This window comes from Cygnus atratus, chromosome 12, assembly GCF_013377495.2.
Source record: "Cygnus atratus isolate AKBS03 ecotype Queensland, Australia chromosome 12, CAtr_DNAZoo_HiC_assembly, whole genome shotgun sequence".
In the NCBI taxonomy this organism is placed as follows: domain Eukaryota; kingdom Metazoa; phylum Chordata; class Aves; order Anseriformes; family Anatidae; genus Cygnus; species Cygnus atratus.
In genome coordinates this window covers 11,718,177-11,738,807 of record NC_066373.1, presented here as the reverse complement: position 1 = coordinate 11,738,807, position 20,631 = coordinate 11,718,177, and the positions used below count along the sequence as shown (strand labels likewise).

Below are 20,631 nucleotides of genomic sequence, written 5' to 3'. Positions count from 1 at the left end.
TGCGAGCAGCACCCCTCGCTTCTGACGGACACTGGGTGCCAACCGGGTTGGCCCTGTCTTGCCGGCTGGGACCAGGCCCTGCCCCACGCTGGGACGATGCCAGTGGTTCGCCTCCCCCGCTCCCCATGGCAAAAGGCTGCTTAAGCAAGGGGAACGGGCAGCTCTCTGACTCAGAAGCCACCGGGCCTCCCGCCACATGCTCCAGCCAAGGAGCTGCCTTGCTTTCCCCTCTGGATGGCTGTCGTCGGGGTTTGCACCCAATACACCGTTAGCAGCCCGACCTGGTGCTTGGCCAACACATCAGCAGACGTAAAGGATATTTACACAGATATTTCTGAGGTGGAGATAGGGTAATCAGACTGCAAGCATCCCTTTGAGGCGTCAGATTAAATGAGTCATCTTTATTTGTATGGGGCCCTTTATTGCAGGTTCTGTTCATGCTTTTAAAGACCACAGTCAACAAGAGCAAGTCCCAGCGTCCCCCTCACCAGCTTTCCCCTCTCCTGCAGCTTGGTTGCTTAAAGCCAGATGAATCGTAAGGCACTAAGGCAGATTTCCCTGCTGATGTTGTCCCTCCCTTTCCCAGCCCTGTGCCCTTCCTGGCTGCCTGGCTGTCCCTTGCCCAGCAGCAGGGCAGGGGCATGCAGGATGCTTCTGCTCTGCCCAGGCAGCGTGCCTTTTGGGGGGGCACATCCAAACAAAAGCTGAGCCCAAATGCAGGTCTTTAAGAGCAAAATCCTTCTTTCTGTGTTAACCCAGCCAGAAGCTAGTGCAGGAAGGAAGGAGGCTGTGCCCGAAAGAGGGATTCAGCCGGTATCTGGGATCTGCACAAGAAATGGGTCTTGTGTTGGGGCTGCCCTGTCACCTCCATGCCACTGTCCCCAAGTGTCACTCTGGAGGGAGAGGAAGCCAGTACTGCATGAATGCCAACATGGCAGTTTTTTCTGAAACAAGTGTTTCCTTTGTTTTCTCTCCTGTCCAACATGACACCTTGGAGTCCCAATGGGTTCAGAGCTGGTTTTATCAGAGGGGAAACTGCAGCTGCATTTCCAACTCTACTCAACAGCAGCCATTGCATGCAAAAGCCTGGCTCAGCCAAGCTCCGTCTATTCCGCAGCACAGAGTCTGGGCTCCTCACCACCCTCCAGCAGTATGTTTGTTTACAGCAGTGTATTTATTTCTAAAGATCTGGTCTCAGGGGGCAAAATCCCTTCTGTGCATGGAACCAGTCCTGACTGGCGTGTTCATTGTCTTCTGCAGGCTGCAGGCAGCCTGAAACAATAGGGGTGTGCGGAAGTCCTGACAGACTTCCATTTTTGGACCATGATAAATGTGAAACCTAATAGTGACAGCTCTGAAAGTGGCCCACGTTAATTATCTATTTGGGAATCATTCCAGTACTCAGCCATCTCGCGCAATCCCCAACAGCCTCTCATGTCTTCCTGCGTACCGTAAGGCTAATGCTACCCCTTGGTATTGGATGAGGCCTCCAGGTTCCCCTTGGAAACTTTTCAGACATGGCTGCAAGCTGAGAATACGGAAATCAGCATCGCAGTGACAATGGGAAGCACGCTGGGGAAGGGCAGCCTGATGGCTCCAGCTATTCAGTGTAAGAAACAAATTCAGGACCAATTGCATTATTCTGCTTCACACATAACTCAACCCAGACCTCAGTTTCTCTAAACGCAGTGACATTTCCACAAAGCCTCAGGTAAGTAGAATACTTAAAGGCCTAATCCAGCAAACGAAGCCAGCTAGGCACAGAGAACATGCAACCTTGTGTTTGGGCATGCCAGGGAGGGCCCATGCACTGAAATACAGCCCGGTGCCTGGTTTGGGCCAGGGATACCTGGGCTACAGACAACTGCTTCTCATGCCTGGGGTTTTGCTGACACCTGGTGTTCTGGAAGAGAAGATGCCCAGTGATGCCCGTCAGGAGGCTGGGAGCTAATCTTGAATTTTGGAATGAACATGGGAACTGCAGGGGTGCATGGGGATTTCACAGACACTCTAATGTCTAAAGTCAAGAGGAATGCTGCACTAATGTTCTTAGCATGCCTCATGTCATTACAAACCTCATGGCATACAGTGTTTGCTTCCTAACTTCAGGAGTCAGGGGAACGGCAGAGGATAATCACAGATTTCATTGCAAGGAAGAACAATCCAACAATATGATGTAACCCAAGAGATCCCTGTGCAAAGGCAGCCATCTGAGGTTAGCATCCCAGACACGGAAAAAACAGAACTAAAAAGTCAAGCACTCAAAGTGGCTTTCTTAATTACTCAGAGCACATTTATTTTTCCCATCAAAAAAGGAGGAAAAGCAATATGCAAGAAAGTACATTTCACAGCAGTAAAAGAGGAAAATAAATTATCATGACACCAGAACAAATTCAAAGGCAGGAATGCATCAAGGAGGTGACACCACGGAGCTAGACAAACCTCTGTTTGACAGTGAATATCACTGTCTGGTTTTCCTGCTCTTGCATGGGACTGTGGTAACAGCAAAAGGCTCTGTCAGCGGCTGCTACTGAAGATTACAAAATGGCCATCATGAGGTGCATTAAGGAGTAACATCCCAGTGATTTTATTCTTCATACAGAGTAAACCATTTTTTATGAGACATAGTACTCAGTCCTACTAAAATGATGTTGAAAATGCAGGATAAAATGGCTTTTCAAATCACAGCCTGGACCAGGATGGACTGTTACTGAAAACTCTGTCCACCTTGTTGCATTTCCAACAGAAGTCCTGGGAGACCATGGGCAGAACAGAGCCCAGTTAACATTGCTCACCTCGAAAGCTGTGAGGAACGAACAGCACTGAGGCACCTCTCTGCCTGTGGTCACAGTGCCTGTTGCACCACACTGATGGGCACTACAAAGATTTGCATCTTCAAACTAGATCTGAAAAAGCAAAATGAAAATAAAGGCCACATTTGGAAAAGCCTTATCTTAAATTCCAGTGTTTAAATCTCAGATACTTGATTACTTTAATGAATTATGGCCTAATAAGAAATTTCACCATCTTTTTTGTTTGTTGTGTTTTTTAAAGCATTTTCAGAGTGCATTCTCTACAAAATGGGTCCTACTTCTATGCAACAGCATCAGTATCTCCCAGAGCCTGATGCTGGTCTTTAAATAAGGACAGTGGCTCCTCCAGGAGTAACAACCACTGGCTGCCCACATACCACAAAGATTAAATATTTACAGTACAAGCACATAAGGAAAACTTTATAACACAAGTTAATAAATAATGAGAATGACATGCACTCCTGCAACACAAACTGTCATTCTGCACATGCAAGGAGCAGCCATGGTTTGTCTCCTCTGCAGAGCAGAAAACTCAGTGCTTGGGATCTTCTCCCTCCAGTCCAGCAGCATTCATGGCCAGGCAACGCACAGGCTTGAAGAATCCATTATGTAGTCTAAATTGCAGCACTTGAAGCTAATTTACCCTTCCCTTCACCTCAAAGAGACTAGTGAAGCAGAGTCATCCAAAAATCCAACAAAGCTCTGGAAAACCCCACAGGAAAGTAGGCAGTGCTGCATATCGTCTCACATATAATGGTCACAATTTTCTTACGAATTGCTTTACACCTTCAGTACTTCAAGTTTTCTCACTGAAATTTACGGCGATATCAGGCTGTGTTATTGCAGCACGAATATTGATCATTGTTGGACAATGATTTGAAATTGCCAAAGTTCTGAAGTTTTTACTATGAAACTGAGACAATTCTGCATGAAGAGAAGCCTGCTATGAAGCAAATAAAACCTTTTTTTTTCTTAAAAATCATAGAGGTATTTCACACAGAGCTATATACAATTTTCAAACAACTTGTTCCAGTGCATTTGTAACAGCATCAACAGTTTACAGTTTTGTAAAAATGTTACATCCTCTCCTGGAGGATGTTCATTCTTTTATTGGAACATCCTGTAGGTGTTGTAATCTTGATTAAAGATAATGAAATATTCTGCTGGTTTTCTGAAAGCATGAGCAGATGCATCTCATCATCCTGAAGAGAGTTTCAGTGTTGGTACATGAAGAACGTTGCCTGCTCAGCAGCAATTCTTTAGTCTTTTTGTTCTTCTGTACAGTAAAAGCTTACAAAAAACAAAACACACGTAAGTGCTCACACTTGGTTCAGTGCAACGAAAGAAGACATTATAATTACAGCTTTTAGCTGGAGGAATTTTGGTTTCCTGCGTTCTTCAGAATCTCCTTCTTTTAGTGCAATTTTTGAGGTCAATGGGAAACGGAAAGCAATTCCTAGTCAGGTGATGTCTTTTCTTTGCTAATAGAAGGAGAAACACAGTCTTGGGTCTTGGCTTGTCAAGTCTGCAGCGAGGCCCTTGGGCACCGGATTGTCCCACAGCCTGTAACGACAGCAAGCGTGTTACTGTAGGATTTGGTGTGGTGGGCCAGGAGCTGGAATGCCCAACACAGTGGCTGACTCAAAGAGGCAGCTTTAGGTTTTTATCAAAGCCGGTCTGACAGCGAGACAAGAGCAAGGTATGGCCGTATCTCAGTGACAGCAGCAACCCAGCAGCTTCCTGCCTGCTGAAATGGACTCACTGATCTATCTTGGGAGAAAGATTAAGGCTTTGAAAGGTCCTCAGGCCACTGGGATCTCAGGAAGGGGAGGAAAAGCTGAGTTACACAAGCAACTTGGATTATGTGAGACACCCTCCTTCATCTGCCTCATTTGTTGGAGTCTACCCCAATACTGCCTGTACCAGGCCTTTAACTTGTGAAGCAGTGCTCCATGGAGCCAGAGGGGCTATGTGCTGTGCTGCACCACGTTGAGCAAGAACACAGGGGCCCCAAGCTGCAGCTGGAACCAGTAATATTTCTCAGTGGTTGCTCTGCAGATGCTCTCACTACTGGGGAAAACAGAGGCTGGTTTTGGGTCAAAGAGACAGCTTAGATAGGAGCAGATACTTGGCTTTGGGACTCACGTTACCAAAAAATTATCAGAGGCACTCTGAGAAGAGTGACTTTTCCAATGAGTGATGGATGAATGGGTGTCTCTCACAAGAGGCTTCTAGTGGAGTTTGATACACATGGTTTGGAGAAGCAATGACAAAGAGTGGGTATCTGCAAGATACGGATCCCAGGACAGAGGTTGGGACAGGGCAGGAAAATATTTTGGAAGTGAAACCAGACGTAACTGGAGAAAGAAAACTTACAGGAGTAATGCAACAAACTTCCTGATGGGAAGATTACACAAGTGGGTCTTTATTATTGCCTCATATAAAGCCTTGCAGTCCCTTTTTTTTTTTCTGTGATTTTCTGAGGAGGTGGAGCTGGACTAGAAAACCCTCAGTTTGCTTGGCTTGTGTCTGTGTCCCTTGCAGTAATATAATCCATGCCAGTTTACTTGAGGCAGCAGGCCAGCATGGGTCACACCTGTCCCAAGACTCCCCAACTTCCCCTAGGTGACCCAACATACAGCCACAGCCCTCCGTGATACCTGCTCACCTTATGAACTGAATTTCCGGGCACTTGACAAGTTCCTCTGATAGCTTCATGGCTCCAAAGGCACCAATGCGATTTTTCTCCAGACTATTTTAAAAACAAAACGTTTTAAAAAGCAAAACAACATTAAGAGCAGAAAACACCAAAACAACCACTGACTCCTTCTCCTGTCCCAGAAGCCACACTTTTGTACTAGAGCAGCAATGCTTCACAACCAACATCATCATCATCTTGATGACCACGGCCCTATTTATACAGGAAGTATGCACTGCTCCCCACGACTTCCTTCTAGCAATAGGACTTGTAAGAGCTCCCTTGTCTTTGGAGCACTCTAAGAGATCCCACCATGAGCTTGGTGCCAAAAAAATGCTAGAAATAATTCTTCCTGCCTCAAAAACAACCTTCCTGCTTGTACCTGTAAAACAGCCGGGAAACCTCTACTGTGTAGTTTCCCCACCCAGGACAAACAAGACTCAGTCCTGATCCAGCGATCCACAAGCTCTTATTTTTAATATAGCTGAGGGATGGAAGACACATACCACGTGTTCCAGAGGACCAGGGGGAAGAAAGCTCCAAGTACAGTTCTTGAGCAGGAGACAACAAATCTCTCCCATGGAGTAGGGCTGTGATGCCACTTGGCCAGCATGTGAACAGGTAACATCAAACCCAGCTGCTGGTTGCACCACAGTTCCAGCGCAGGAGCTGCATCTGAGCTTCCTGTGAGCTCCTGCGGCCCAGAACCCACAGTTTGGCCACTCCAGCATGGGTTATGTACTTCTTGCCCTGCTATAGGCTCTCTGAGCACGGTAACCATCTAGGCCACCCAAAGCATTGAAGAGAAATAAAAGCCTCCAGGAAGAAGCTCACCTGAGGCTATTAAATGATATGACTCATGCCCTAGAAATACCATTTTGTCTTTCATGACTCAAACAGGAGGCCTGGGTGGACTAGATTCTTCTCAGATACCTCCACAGCCAGAAAATACCTTAAATTAAGCAAGAGGTTGTTCAACACCACTTCACTCTGTGTATCACCCAAGCAAGGCTGGCCCACAGTGTATACAGCGGGCTAAGTAAGTATTTGAATTCTGCATTTGAATTGCAGAAGCATGTCTGTCTGTTGTTCCTAGCATACATCCCATGGAAGTACTGTAGTTGAAGGCTCAACGACACAAATACCGGTCTTCCTGGTGTTGCTCTTGGGGCTGTACTCACTCTAACGTCTTCAGCTTTTCCATCCCTGGGAGGGCACTGGCCAACTCTTGGGCTCCTCCATCCCCAAGGGAATTCCAAGACAATCTAAGACAGACAAGAAACCCCAGCTGGTGAGTCAGCCAAGCCCAACCAACAGTGAACACAAGGGTAACAACATTAGTGCTACGCTACAAGCCCCTCACAGATTAGACTATTTACAAGAGGTTATTACTGTCTTACCATGGCAGGTAAAAGTTCCCCTGCTCTACAAAGATTAATTTGAAGGGTTTCCTCAGTTTCACCACATATTTCCGTGTGTGATAAGACATTCTGGAACTTTGTACAGAATTTCTGTACTGTGCATAAGACCCAAAGAAGAAAGGCAAGACAGAATCCAGTCCAAAAATAGGGGCCCTCTACCAAACAACTTCATGGACTGTTCTGGGATTTCATGGGTGTCAGCATACTGTCATGCATACTGCTTTACTCATCCTATTACTCCACTACATTATGTGGTGTTAGCACCAGAATTCACCTCTCTTGGGACTGGCAATAAAATCCTGGCTTTTACTTAATGTCCTAAGTCCTAAAATACCTGCGATCTCCACGCAAATACCTTCTGGGGGAGGAAGGGGAAAGTCTGGGGGGCTTATGACCCATGCATCATTTTATTCAAACCTTTCACAAGTACTTGCAGAACTGCGGCACATCAGAGTAGCATGACAGTCAAGTGTCACCCAGCTGGCCACAGCAAAGATGTCTGGAGAGCCTAGGTCTGGCAGATCTATAGCCTGGTAGAGGAGTGACCTCTAGGAGCTGGTGGTACCACCTGCTGATCTGCAGGCTGAATTTATTTTGCTTTGAGCTCTCAGTTCAGTCTCTACAATTACACAGAAAAGCTCCTGCTCTGCTCTGAGAGCTAGCTGTAGCCATCTTTTTTAAAAATTGGGACAAGACTTGGCCATGAAGCACAAGACAAGGAATTTGTCCTGCCCCTCAGATCAGATGCTAGAAGACAAAGGATAATGGGCAGAGTTTGAAGATGAGTGTTTTCCTTCACATTCTGTTCAGCTCTTCACATTTCACTTCCAACAAAGCGCAAGCTATACCAGTGAATTTTTTTGCAGTGAATTTAGTCAGTCGATAAATCACTAGCAAATTTATCACTAAAAAGTACTGTAGTGGTAAGTATCAATAAATGTGTAGCAGGACCAGAAGTGTTCTGCAGGTAACAGTAAGAGCAGGCATCAATACAAGCATCACCTGCGTGTTGAAGGACCTCCCCAACCACTTCCATACTCACATTATTTCCTCCATGGCAGGGCATTGCTGGAAGGCGCAAGAAAGTGATTTTGAAGAATCATCAGTGATTCCACAGAGTTTCAAGCTGAAGCAGGGGAGAAAGAAAAAAAAAGAAAAAGAGGGCACAAAGTGCTGGTTTCAGAACTGGTGGGAATACAGCACCAGCACCATCTTCTGAGATGCTACAAAGAAAGCCAACCACAATCTGCCCTGGGAGCATTCAGTGCCCTGATACTCACTCAATCTTCCGGAGGTGTTCCAAGTGTGGCAGTCCCTCAGACAGGGCATGGATACTCCCTTCCCCAAGGTCATTTTCTGATAAACTGTAAGAATAACAGAGAAGCTTTGAGTGGCAGCAGAGAAAGCAGCTGCGGTCAGAGAAGTCCCACCACCAAAACGTAACTAGGTGTATTAGCAAATCAGTTACTAGTACCCAGACTAAGTGAGGACTCTAGACAGCAAGGACAGGCCAGACTTGTGAACTCAGGGTCAATTCCCTGCTTGGTAAAATGGGAATGACAGCCTTGCTCTAACTTACAAACCTAAATCCATTCACCAGTTAATCTATTGCAGACAGCAATGCAGGGTTATACCTGTGGCTGAGATGGACACACCTGCAGCACATCATGAGTTGCATGCAAAACTGGAAACAAGAGGTTATACTATAGTTAGCGACTGGTGTGCCTCTCGAGGAAATGAAGGTAAGCTTGTACATCAAAGGGAGAATGGGAAGAAGATACGGATCTCAAAAGCTCAGGAGCAGCAGTAACTGCTTTCCAGCCTTCACCAGGGTGTGCTGCTCCATTCCTGTTTACCAGCAAACATGAGCCATGGCAATACATACCCTGCTCTACCATATCTCACACCCAAATTACCCACATCTTAGTTTTTTGATTTAACCATATACGCATAACAAAGAACGGTGGCATTAATGATGCAGGTGGAAGAGTTAATTCATATTGCCTCCGTTCTTCCAATTTCATATTTAGAAACCCTATCAGTCTTCAGGTTACTGCAGAAAATAGCTCGAAGGCGCATAGCTACAAAAGGCCCAGCAGAACTTCAAACAGCGTTTCCTTTCACCCTAAGAAACATGTCTAGGAGGGGTGGAGGGATTGCCTTCCATGGGACCATTCTGCACAGGGAAAGAGCCTAGATGACAGCCCCAGGCCAGAGAGCTGAAATGCCTCCCACCTGCAGAGTGATACCAGTCCATACATTTGGCACCATCCCGAGTAGTCCTGCCATGACCTACCTTATCTCTTCCAACAGCCCACATGCCACCAGGGCTCTGGCCAGCTCTGTCCCTCCTGTTGGCCCAATGTTATTTTTCTGTAAGCTAGCAAAAGGAACACAAGCATTTGAGGATTATTTTAGAATAAAACTGTAACAAAAGCTCGTATGTAACTTGCCAAGAAGAAAGGTGCAACATCTTTTTAATCAGCACCTGGTGCTGATTTCTGCTGCTGCCAGTGACACCTGGCCCTAAGGACATGTAGCTCACTGGATTTGCCTGTGCTCACAACAAAGGAGCACAATCAGCCAGTCGATGCAAAAGCAAAGGCTGTTTGGTACCACTGGGAGCCTGCCTCCAGCTCTGCGCACATGGGATCAGTTTGAGATGGTAAGGAATGACCTTAGGAACAATGAGCAGATGGGACCTCATGTCTCGAGATTTCCCAACACCTTTCCAGTGAAGACAAGAACCTGCCTGGAGGACTGAAGCCTCCCACTGCTGGGATTGCTTCTCTAAGTTATGTTTTGATGATACTAGGCTAATTGAGCCCAGTGAACTCTCTTAGTTCACAGATTTCTTGATTTACTACTGCAACGTAGTATGAGAAAGTCCTTCACATTAGAGCCCTGCAAAGACTCCCATACAAGTTTTAAAGACGTAACACCACTGAGTTCAGGGAGAAAAATGACTCAGATGCCTGCACAGAATAGTGAGGGGCCACAAAAGCTGCTGATATATATGCTTATGTTACATGAGAACAAGAGGACAGCCAGAAGCATTGGAAGTTAACATGGTCAAAACCAATTAACAGGGTTGTTTTACTGCATATACAATGCCGGGTTCATCTCTAAAGTTAATGCTGCAAGAAATTACACAAGAATAGCTGATTCGACACCAATAACGGAGTGACTTAAGGTAAGGAGTATGGTAAGTGTTTGATGCAGCAGAGTAACTGTGGAGGGTTTCTCAATCCTGAGCCACTTAAAACAATGTCTACATCAGAAACCAGTGTGCCACTTCAGTCTATGCTTTTTTCCTTTTTCATTGCCTTCTTTTGGCCATCCCACATATTCCCAGGATATCCTGCTTTCCTTGAGCAGAGGCTGATACTTACTGCAGGATCTTCAGGCTGCTCACATGAGGTAGACAGAGGGCAAGTTTCACTGCTGTCCCATCTCCAAAAACATTCCTTGATAGTCTGGAAGGGGCAGAAACAAAATGTTACTGGCGGTGAGATACAAAGCCTCATTCCTCACCCATCTGTCACCTACTCGTATCTGCGACCCCCATTCCTCACCCACATGTGCATGAGACTGCACTGAAAGGAGCTAATGTCCACAATCCAAAGGACACTGAGAGTGGGCAGAAATAACAATGAGGTTTTGTAATCCTGCAGCAGAAGTTAAATAGTGAAGTAAAATATGCTGTACTCACACTGTGGTGATGTTTCTGGATATCACCTTAATAGTACGACAGCCAGCCAGAAAGTTAAACAACTCATATTTTCTGTTCCTCCTCTTTGCTCTAAGACTTGTCTGCTGCAAGAGCAGCCAACCTTCCTCATCTCACTATCTAGGCAAGCATAGGAGAGACTGCTGCCCACCAACATGTGGAGAGACTCGATCAGTCCCCAGCAGTAGAAGGTGCCATCCTGTCTGTCTGCAAGCCATCAGAGCAAGATGTAATACCACATTTTGGAAATGTTATTTCCTCCTGCATCCATTGACTTACACTTCTCAGGACTACACTGACCTCCTTTACTGACTGGGCTGTTGTAGTGGGTTTATGTGGCAAGGTTTTGGTAGCAGGGGGCCGTAGGGGTGGCTTCTGTGAGAAGAATCTAGAAGCTGCACCATTTTAGATAAGGGCCCCACTGCTGGCCAGAGCTGAGCCAATAAGTGATGTTGTTTGTGCCTCTGTGAGAGCATATCTAAGAAAGGAAAAAAAAAAAAACAACAAAAAACTGTTGCTACACAGCAGCTGGGAGAGAGAGAGAAGTGAGAAACAGTCTTGCAGATCCCAAGGTCAGTGAAGAAGGAGGGAGAGAGGTGCTCCAGGTGCCGGAGCAGAAGTCCCCTGCGGCCTGTGGTGAGGACCATGGTGAAGCAGGCTGTTCCCCTGCAGCCCATGGGGTACCACGGTGGAGCAGGGTTCCACACTGCAGCCTGTGGAGGAGACCACGGTGGAGCAGGTGGACCTGCACCGACGGAGGCTGTGGCCTGTGGAGGACCCCCGCCAGAGTGGGCCCCGGGCCGGAGCTGCAGCCCGTAGAGAGGAGCCCACGCAGGAGCAGGGGGTCTGGGGGGAGCTGCCGCCCATGGGGGACCCGTGCTGGAGCATTTCGTTCCTGGGAGATGGACCCCATGGTACGAGCCATATTGGAGCAGTTCCTGAAGAGCTGCTGCCTGTGGGCAGCCCACGCAGGCTCAGTCCGGGAAGGACGGCATCCCGTGGGAGGGACCCCACGTGGAGCAGGGGCAGAGAGTGACCAAGAAGGAGTGGCGGAGATGAAGTGCTACAGACTGACTGCAACCCCCATTCCCCTGTTCCCCTGTGCCACTCAGGGGGAGGAGGTAGAAGAGGGCGGATGGGGGGGAAGGCATTTTTGGTTTCCTTTGTTTCCCCCTTCTCTAGCTTGTTAGTAATAGGTAATAAATTTCTCTAATCTCCCCATGCTGAGTCTCTTTTGCCCTGTCACGACACTTGTTGAGTGATCTCCCTGTCCTTATTTCAACCCTTGGTCCCTTTGTATTGTATTTTCTCCCCCTTCGAGAAGGGGGAGTGAGAGAGTGGTCATGGTGGAACTTGACTGCCCACCCGAGTAAAACCACCACAGCTGTCCTGAGCTGGAATTATACTGAAATTGCACTTTATAATGTGAGTCCTTAGTCCAGAATGTTGTAATCTGAAAGTTATTTTAATAACTTCAGCATTTTAATTGAAACAGAACACTTTCTTCTGATTTGTTGTTTTTAAATTTTCTTATTTGTTTAATATGTCAGGGTACATTCGTTCTATAAAGTGGTCCGAAATGGAATGACTGACAATAAATATGGCTGATTAAAGCCTCTATCTGTCATCTTCCCTCCATTTTTGTAGCCATATAGGTTAAAGCTGATTTCTTAGGCAAAAAACGCACTACACAGTCCATATGCCCGTGACACTTGCTGTTAAACTGCAGATCCAGCTCTTCTCCACTGACACAGTTTGTACTGTTCTTGGGAATCTCCAAGAGATTGTAGTGAACATGAAATCCCCAAACATCCCACAGCCAGCACCACACATTCCTGTCCTATTCAGCTGTGAGTTTTTACCCTGCTCTCACAAGAAACAATACTAAAACTGACTTTAGCTTTACTGGAGCCAGATTAGATTTGGTTTCTATGCCTTGTTTTTTGCCCTACCTCCTGAAGGGACATTGGAAATTATATACTTACAGTAACTCCTCGATGTGCTTGCAATAGGCAAGAGCTTCCATCAGCTTTTTCCCTCCAGCAGGACTAGGACTATTCCCTGAAAGGCTAAAATAAGCATGAAAGACACTCAGTGACTGAACAAGAACCAGAATGTACCCGCTTAAGATACTTCACTGTGATCTGGTGTAAGGGAAGACCTGAGTCACTGCAGTGATGGGCTACATGGGGTTGCAGTGGTATATCCCCATAAATCTCTGGAAAATGGCCTGGGGATTTGTCATCTGTTTACCTCACCTACTGAGTCTCTCCTGCCTTGGTAGATACTGGGAGGAAGGAGCAGGTTTTCCTCTTCCAGACAGAATATGGAATTTCTTTTTGTTGTTCAAGTCATTATCAGGTTTTTAATTTTAAAAAAGTTCAAGGCATACTCCAGAGCTGAGCCTAATAGACAACCTGGATGCTCTCATATCTGTTCCCTCTTAGCAGAGACTGTTTGAATCCATGTCTCTGACTGAGAGCCTTGTCTGAACACAATAGAAGCCATATCAGAAGACAGTCTGAAGACAGCCCCGATGTATTTTCAATTTCACCTCTACTTCCACTAGGAAAAGAAAAGCAGTGTAGCAACACTGGGGGACACCACTCTGGGAACTTTACACAGCCCAAGGAAAAACGCTGCATAGATCTGAGTCCTGTAAGATTCCCCATGAGCTTGTGTATTTACTTTCCAGGAGACAAATGAATCAGAGATCTCTCTGTTCAAGCAGCTAGCAAAGGCCAACAAGTACCCACTGCTGCTTCTGGGGATGCCTGCATGAGGATATGGCTGTGACGTTCACTATCAAAGAGCCTCTGCACCGGCAGAAAAAGTTGATGCCAGGAGCAGATGCACAAGGGGAAGGCAGAAGAGGAAACACCTTCCATTACTTTTGTACATTTTGTATCAGGTTTACAATGACATGTTAAAGGCTGGAAAGAGGTGGAACATCGTAGAAATGAAAGCAGCAGGGGACTTCCCACACAGGCTTTCCCACCAACTGCAGCAACATCCCAAAATCACTGCAAACAAAACAAAGTGACTCACTTGATTCTCTTCAGGTTTTGCATTTCCAGCAGGGCAGTGGCTATATTTATCAGGCCTGGATCTCCAATCTTGTTGTGGGCTAAACTTTAAAGAGAAGAAAAAAGACTGTGTTGCAAAGGAAAATCCCAACAGTATGACATCTTATGTAATGTCTCCCATCTGCTGGATGATAGCTCTGACCTTGACAGGAGAATAAAAGAGCTGCTTGTCTTAACTCTCTCATGAAGACTTGTAGCCGTTAATGAGGCATTAAAAAATTACAAACAGCAATCAAAATCACTAGATCTTGTTAATGGGTGGAAAATCACTTCAGCCAGAATCCCAAGACACAGCTGGTTATAATCTTCTAAACTACTACAATAGAGAAAGGACAGGACCTGGGTAGAAAGAAGGCGGTCAAAAAAGCAGAGCAAGCCTGGGGTTGGCTCTAGATTCAGATATTTTCAGAACAGGGAACTGCTTGGTTCAAGGTTCTCTCAGGACAAAAGAGGGACTCTGGCCCTGTTCTAAACAGGGTTTTCAGAGAAGATTTAAATCCAGATGCTCCATTTAACACATTTTCTATGTAACTGCAGCAGAATGACATTAGACCAAACTCTCACCTTCACAACACCAGGCTCTGATTTACCTCAAACCGCAGCTACCTCATACATGAGCATTTTGTAACCTCTCTGCTTTCACTACGTCGTGTATAAGCACATCTGGATCTCTCCAAATGTTGTCACTAGGGGTCACCACTCTGCTGATGGGAAACTGCAAGAAAGACAGAACTTACTTGATTTCTTCCATGCAGTGCATGTTCCTCAAGGCTTCTGCGAGTCTGGAGCAGCCATCATCACCAATACTGTTATGGTTCAAGCTGGAAAGGACATCCCCAGGAAAAAGGACATTAAGCTAGTATTATTCAATATCAGAAGACGGGCTAGAGGTGAGCTGCAGTCACATACTTACATTAGCCTTTTCAGAGATGGCATTTTACAAAGGCCCAGCACAAGCTTCGGAATGGCAGCATCACTGAGTTTCATGTAGCCCAGGCTAAAAGACGAAATAACAGGAACAACTAACTACCCATGGGCAGCTATGAAAGCATTCAGAGCAGAAGAAAGCAGTATAAGGGCAGAAGAGAAATGGGAGTGAATTCCAGTCCTTGTGAATAGTTTTCAGCTTTGTCCCCTAAAGCAATTCTACTGGATGCTTTTGGATGCTGATAAAACATCAAGAATCCTAAACCTCTGGAGCAGGGTGCCACTGTGCTCACAATATGGCAAAGCCCTTGTGGTCCAGGGGTGCTTTGTAACAGGAGGATGCCTCACATGTAGATGCCTGGAAAAGCCACTTCTGTATGCAGGCCACCAGATCATCCTCCAGGAGCAAAATGTTAGCTCTGGAACTGCCACACTGGAATCACATATTCCAGCTGGGATATGATCCATGCAAATACCAGCTACGAAAACACTTGATTTCTTCACTCGACGTTCCCTGCTCCAGACCACTGATCTCTGTTTCTCCTATCCATCCTTCACTGCAAATAAAAAGCTGTTGTTGCTTTTTCCCTATCCGAAGTCCTCTAGCCATAAGGAAAACTACATCTGTACGTAGTACAAACAGGAGCGTGTGTAGTTTAACTAAAGCTTTGAGAAAGACCTGGCAGACACTGGACAGCCTGGTACACTCACTTGAGCTCTTCAATGGCCTGGCACTTCTGCAAGCCTGTGATCAAGTAATCAATTCCAGTTGGCATAATACTGCAAGAGGTCAGCCTGCGAAATAGCAAAGATTAGATAAGAAGGTCAGTTCTCAGCACAGTGGAAAAGGGGAGTTTACTTCTTCACTGACAGGCCTGCTGTCCCATTCCAAACTCTGGCCAGCAGAGGGACCAATATCAGGGACCAATGAGTTTGGAGAGAATTCCACATCTCACGTGTACAGGACTACGAGGAGTGGGTAGTTCAGAGAGATGTCTAAGACACAGGATATACATGTACAGACCATCTCTGGGCTAACCAATCCCCCCAGCATTCTACTGGACAGAGATACCCTTTATAAGCCTGCCTCTCATTTATGAGCTTGGAGCTGACAGTTGAAGAGGGCTGTAAAAAGGACTGAATACCAGAAAAATCTTTTACATAGTAGGGCAGTACAAAATTATGTACAATGTAAACAAAAGCCAAAGTCTCCATCTCAAATCACTTTCATTTGCTAAAAGGGAAAGAGGAAAACCTTGAAACATGCAAACAATGGCTCTATAACCACCTACAACACAAACTACACAGAGCTGTTGAGTTCACAAGCATAGTTCATAGAGCAGCAGAGATCACAAAGCTCACAGCCATATTCCAGACAAAGCGATTCAGAGAGCATCAGGGTCAGGCACAGGGCTGAGCAAACCATAAAGCATAAAGAAGAGACCACAGATGGGGACGTACTCAAACTTCTTCAGCTTTGGAAGAGGTAGCAAAACAGCGACTAGAATTTTTGTGTCATCATCGTGGAGCTCAACATGAGACCATCTGCAAGAACAGAACAACATATCTGAGCTGATGATCCACTGGTGACAAAAGGTTTGTACCAAGCCCACAGCTAAAGCACCCCAGTGCTGGGACACTCAAGAATTGTCAAGATATTGACACTTGACAAGGTCCCACTGTAGTTCCCAGCTATAACGGGAAAGCACAGATGAGTTGGTTACAGGGGAGATTTAGATGCTTTCAAGGGATACCCCAGGAAACCATTACGTTTACGCGTCTTTTCTGTTTTCCATTCAAATGCTCAAGGTAGGGGATCCAGAGGGTAGGGACTGTTACCTTGCACTGGCCTCTCCCCTGACCCACTGTGTGCCCTCATGAACAGAAAAAGAAAAGCTACTCTCTTCCCCCCCAGATCATCTGTGATGCCTAGCAACTCACCTCAGTTCCTGAAGCTGGATGCATTTTTCAAGAACCCTTTGATAGAAGCAAGCACGCTTGATTTCTGGCTCATGTAGATTAGATCTGCAGGTTACAAACACACACAAGTTAACAGTGATGATTAGCAATTCCCACTGTTATACACAGCCTTCCCACTGCAGCAGCTGGTGCCCTTTATGGCCAAGCTTAGGAACAGATCGGGGTTTGGGAAATGCCCTCTCTAGGCTCTCCTTCTGTGTCTTGCCTACACCACAGTCTAGCACAGTGAAACACAGCCCTCCCCAACTGCACAAGAAGATCAGTGCTGCCTTCTTCAACTACACAAAGGGAAAAAGACACTGATGCTGTTCTTTCCCTAGCAGTTCATGCAGAAACCAGCATGTTGTAACAGTCTCTGAAGTGCTCAAGTCTTCTGAGCGAGCACTCCTGGTCCTGCAGGGAAGGTAGGAAGATTTTTTTTAGCCTCAGGTAGTTCCAGTATGGGTGGCCTGCAAATCACATGCACACAAATAAGGTTCCCTCTGCCTTTCAGAACACTGCAGAGGTGTTCTGAAACTGAACATACAGAGATAAGAGCCTCAGACACTCTGCAGGTATATTTCATCCCATGGTGAGCAGCAGAACAAGTAGAAAATGACAAATAGATGCTTTCTCACCTGCTAACGACTGATTCCACCTTCTCCAGGCAGCATGGGAACCTTGTGCCTAATTGGAAGAGGCTTTTATCTTTACATATCCTGGAAGACAGAGATTAGAGAACATCATAAACCTGTGCACTCTTGAGGGAGCAAATGATGTTTTAAAGAAGAAAAACAGAGCACTGGATGGGACAAGACTATGCTGCTATATGAATGCTAACCATATATCTCTGAACAAGTTTACAATGTCTAAACTAAAAAAACAGCCTCTAATTGTAAATGAGCCAGTCCACGGGCAGCATAGGTCACAGAGCTGCTTGCTATGGCCCTGTTCTGTGACCGGATTCCTGTGATGTTCAAGTACAGCACAAGCTCGGTCAGCAGCTTTTTCTGTGATGGGGAGAGCACACCTCTGCTGCATGAATTCTCTGTGCCCAATACAGACTACATACCTGGGCACCCTTTCTCCCAAGGGAGACCAAGAACAGGGTCTCCTTTCCACTGAACCTCTAAGCTGTGTGACCACAAACTTTCTAAGAACTTCTACCTGCCAGGAATTTGGGTCAAAGTCAACTTAAGGTGGTTAATGGCTTACAAATGCAGTGGAGTCAGAGCATAGAGAACAAAAGAGTAAGTTGAAGTGCTGGCTTCAATACTGTTTCTTTGCAAGTCCCAGGCTAAAAGAAAACATCTAAAAGATACCAGAACTTGAGGTGCTACTTACATGATCGCAGTAATGTTTCCACAGGCCTGGACAGCCAGCTCAAGAAGGTTCGTGACACTTTTTTTACATACCCATGGCTCTTTTATGCTGTAAAGCACAAAACAGACAGCTCTGCTTTATTCACATGCACAGATCCTTCTCTGCCTCTGTCAGCTGAGTGCTCAGCAGTCTAATATACACAGCAGGGACTCTTTGCTCATCTAAGTAACGTCTACATAGGAAACAGGATGCAGAGAGCAGAGGAGAAGCAGCCCCTGTGGAGGATGCAAACTTCTCTTCTGTATGCCTACCACTGACAGCAATGAGAAAGAGCCTGGCCCTTGTGGCTCTAAATAAACACATTTTGGGAGAAGTAAAGAACTTGTTACCCAGCTGAACTGTAGGATGCTCTGGTGAGGTTTGGTTAAGACCATGGTATGAAAGTGTTCACACAGAATTAGAACCCTTCTTTGTAAGGCAGATAAAAGTCTACAAAGACAGCACAGTTTATGGCCACAGCTTTACATGATGCTTAGCAATGAATCAAGGAGATAAAGCTGAAATACCAACAACTTAGAGTCATCCATGGGAATTTCCCAGGCTAACACTACCTGTCTCTTGAAGAAGTACAGTTCACTGTTACTTCTGATGAAAGCGTATCTTAGATTATCGGACCAGTGCCATATTAATATCTAAAACAGCACAGGGACACTGTACCTGAGCTTTAGAGGACCTGGAGTTTTCCTCAATGAATGTAAAAGCCTCTCTGCAGCATGCACTGTCATGTTGTTATTTGAGGATCTAGAACAAAAGATCATTACAATGAACAGCTTACAAACAAGCCCAATGGGTCCAAGCAGGCTTTTCATCAGCCATTAACTCACATATATTCTGTCAGACTGGTGCACTTTTCCAGGACTAACCATAGCTTTTCCAAGTGCTCTGGCTGAAAGTTGCACTCCGTGAGGCTGAAAGGATACAAAAGAGAATGGTCTTAGTTCCTTATGAACAATTCAGGCTTTCTGACCCAGAAATCTCAGGTATCACAACCATTACTCACATAAAAAGAAGGATCATACCAAAACCTCAAATGCCTCACAGGACTTCCAAAACAATTCTGGCAACGCTTCAAAAACATCTGTTGAATGTTCTGACACAGGGCCCTCCATAATGTGTGTCCTAATGGTGCAGCTTTTTGTAGGACCCTGTCCTGTGACTGAACCCACTGACTGTAGTGACACCAAGCAGATACACACCACAGAACACCCTAAGATTGTGGTCACCCAGACAAGAGACCCTCCCAGAGCACACCACAGGTCCTTCCTGATGCACACACCTTGCTTCCTTCATTGGGGAAAGCAAAGCATGCAGTGGAGTGGGATAGCTGGGTCTCACCCCAATCTAACAACCAAGGTGACAATTGAATAAGAGCTGTGAAGGCAGACAAGGCCGTGTGACACCTTCAGCAGGCTATGGAGATGAGGAACAGTCATTGGGAAGCAATGAGAGAAAGGGATGTGGGATTGTCCCTAAACAAACAAGACAGCGTTTTTGTCAAATAAATCACCAAAGAAAAAATCTGTACTGTTTACCTCAAAATCTTTCTTGGGTTATCTCTGCTTGTCAGTTTCACGAGTAAAGTTGCTTTGGAGCACAAACTGCATAGAGAAGACATGTGAGTATAGGATTTGGAGAGAAAATGACTATTGTCTCCATGGTCAGAATTTAACAGTACATTCAACTGCACAAAGCAACAGAGCACAGCAGTGACAGAGCGACCTAGGCCAGCTCACCTCTCAGTATGATAAATCAACCCAGGGGCATACTTCGACAAAGTTTCACTAATACTAAATTGGCATAAGCCAGCACTAGTGGTTGCAGAAGCAATCCTAATCTGCCCTGCTTTTGTCTGCCTCCTGCTGTCCCTGCACTCTCTGCTCCTCTGCCAAGCTCTGGGGAGAGCTGAAACAGAAAAATGAGCTTCTTTAAAATGACTCAGCCAAGAGATTTGGCACTTATATTTAACAGCAGGAATGAATGAAAGTGACCATGGTTAAATTCGGTTCACAAGGGACCAGCTGCTCCACGTAAACATAAACAGTGATAAGTGCTGAAGTGCAGCATTAAAGTCACAAAGCTGGGTCTTTGTGACTTTAATCTGTCAGAAAAAGCAGTTCATGCCAGCACAAGCATAGAGCCAATGGGCCATATTTGCTGGAGAAACAGACATAAGCAAAAGCTTTGCACGCACATAGACAAAGTAAGCTCAGAACAGGGTCCTTGTAATTATTACCTAAAGATCAAAAGTCCAGGATAATTAAGAGGAAAAATGCAGGGAAGAGTCAGGAGACACATACCTGACCAGAACTTCAGTGGTATTTCTAGATGTGGCAAAGGCATTTATGAGATGCAGAACTCCATCCTGAGAAAGTCTATTATGGCTGAGACTGCAAAGAGAAAAGAAAGATTTTTCAGGTGTTAAGAATCAGGGTTGTCCCCAAGTTCCTTAGCCAGAGAGGCAAAACTGAAGTTCAAAATTCAAGTTGGCATTGAAAGCAGAGCAGTTTGTGGGGTGCTGGTCCCCTCTGGTTGGTGCTACACGCATGAAACCCCTCCAAGACAAAGCACTGGTAACTTGGGTGACACAGCCAACTTGCATGTTGCACTCAGAGAG

General features: G+C 45.7%; 1 protein-coding gene across 5 annotated transcripts in view; it reads right to left on the bottom strand.

Moving 5' to 3' along the window:
* Nucleotides 1–2,262: 2,262 nt before the first annotated feature.
* Nucleotides 2,263–20,631, bottom strand: part of NLRC5 (NLR family CARD domain containing 5) — a 54,819-nt gene continuing 36,450 nt past the window's right edge. For 4 of the 5 annotated variants that reach the window (XM_050713162.1, XM_050713160.1, XM_050713161.1 and 1 more), the window contains 20 exons: nucleotides 20,315–20,404; nucleotides 19,550–19,615; nucleotides 18,842–18,925; nucleotides 18,675–18,758; nucleotides 17,979–18,065; nucleotides 17,273–17,353; nucleotides 16,617–16,700; nucleotides 16,137–16,220; nucleotides 15,387–15,470; nucleotides 14,662–14,745; nucleotides 14,486–14,569; nucleotides 13,711–13,794; nucleotides 12,648–12,731; nucleotides 10,325–10,408; nucleotides 9,229–9,312; nucleotides 8,213–8,296; nucleotides 7,975–8,058; nucleotides 6,693–6,776; nucleotides 5,482–5,565; nucleotides 2,269–4,376 (listed from right to left, as the gene is read on the bottom strand). In XM_050713162.1, the coding sequence (XP_050569119.1) occupies nucleotides 4,295–4,376; nucleotides 5,482–5,565; nucleotides 6,693–6,776; nucleotides 7,975–8,058; nucleotides 8,213–8,296; nucleotides 9,229–9,312; nucleotides 10,325–10,408; nucleotides 12,648–12,731; nucleotides 13,711–13,794; nucleotides 14,486–14,569; nucleotides 14,662–14,745; nucleotides 15,387–15,470; nucleotides 16,137–16,220; nucleotides 16,617–16,700; nucleotides 17,273–17,353; nucleotides 17,979–18,065; nucleotides 18,675–18,758; nucleotides 18,842–18,925; nucleotides 19,550–19,615; nucleotides 20,315–20,404 (1,666 nt within the window). In that variant the 3' untranslated portion in view covers nucleotides 2,269–4,294. Of the gene's footprint in view, nucleotides 4,377–5,481; nucleotides 5,566–6,692; nucleotides 6,777–7,974; nucleotides 8,059–8,212; nucleotides 8,297–9,228; nucleotides 9,313–10,324; nucleotides 10,409–12,647; nucleotides 12,732–13,710; nucleotides 13,795–14,485; nucleotides 14,570–14,661; nucleotides 14,746–15,386; nucleotides 15,471–16,136; nucleotides 16,221–16,616; nucleotides 16,701–17,272; nucleotides 17,354–17,978; nucleotides 18,066–18,674; nucleotides 18,759–18,841; nucleotides 18,926–19,549; nucleotides 19,616–20,314; nucleotides 20,405–20,631 lie in introns of all 5 variants that reach the window. The other variant, XM_035543347.2, reaches the window with a different exon arrangement.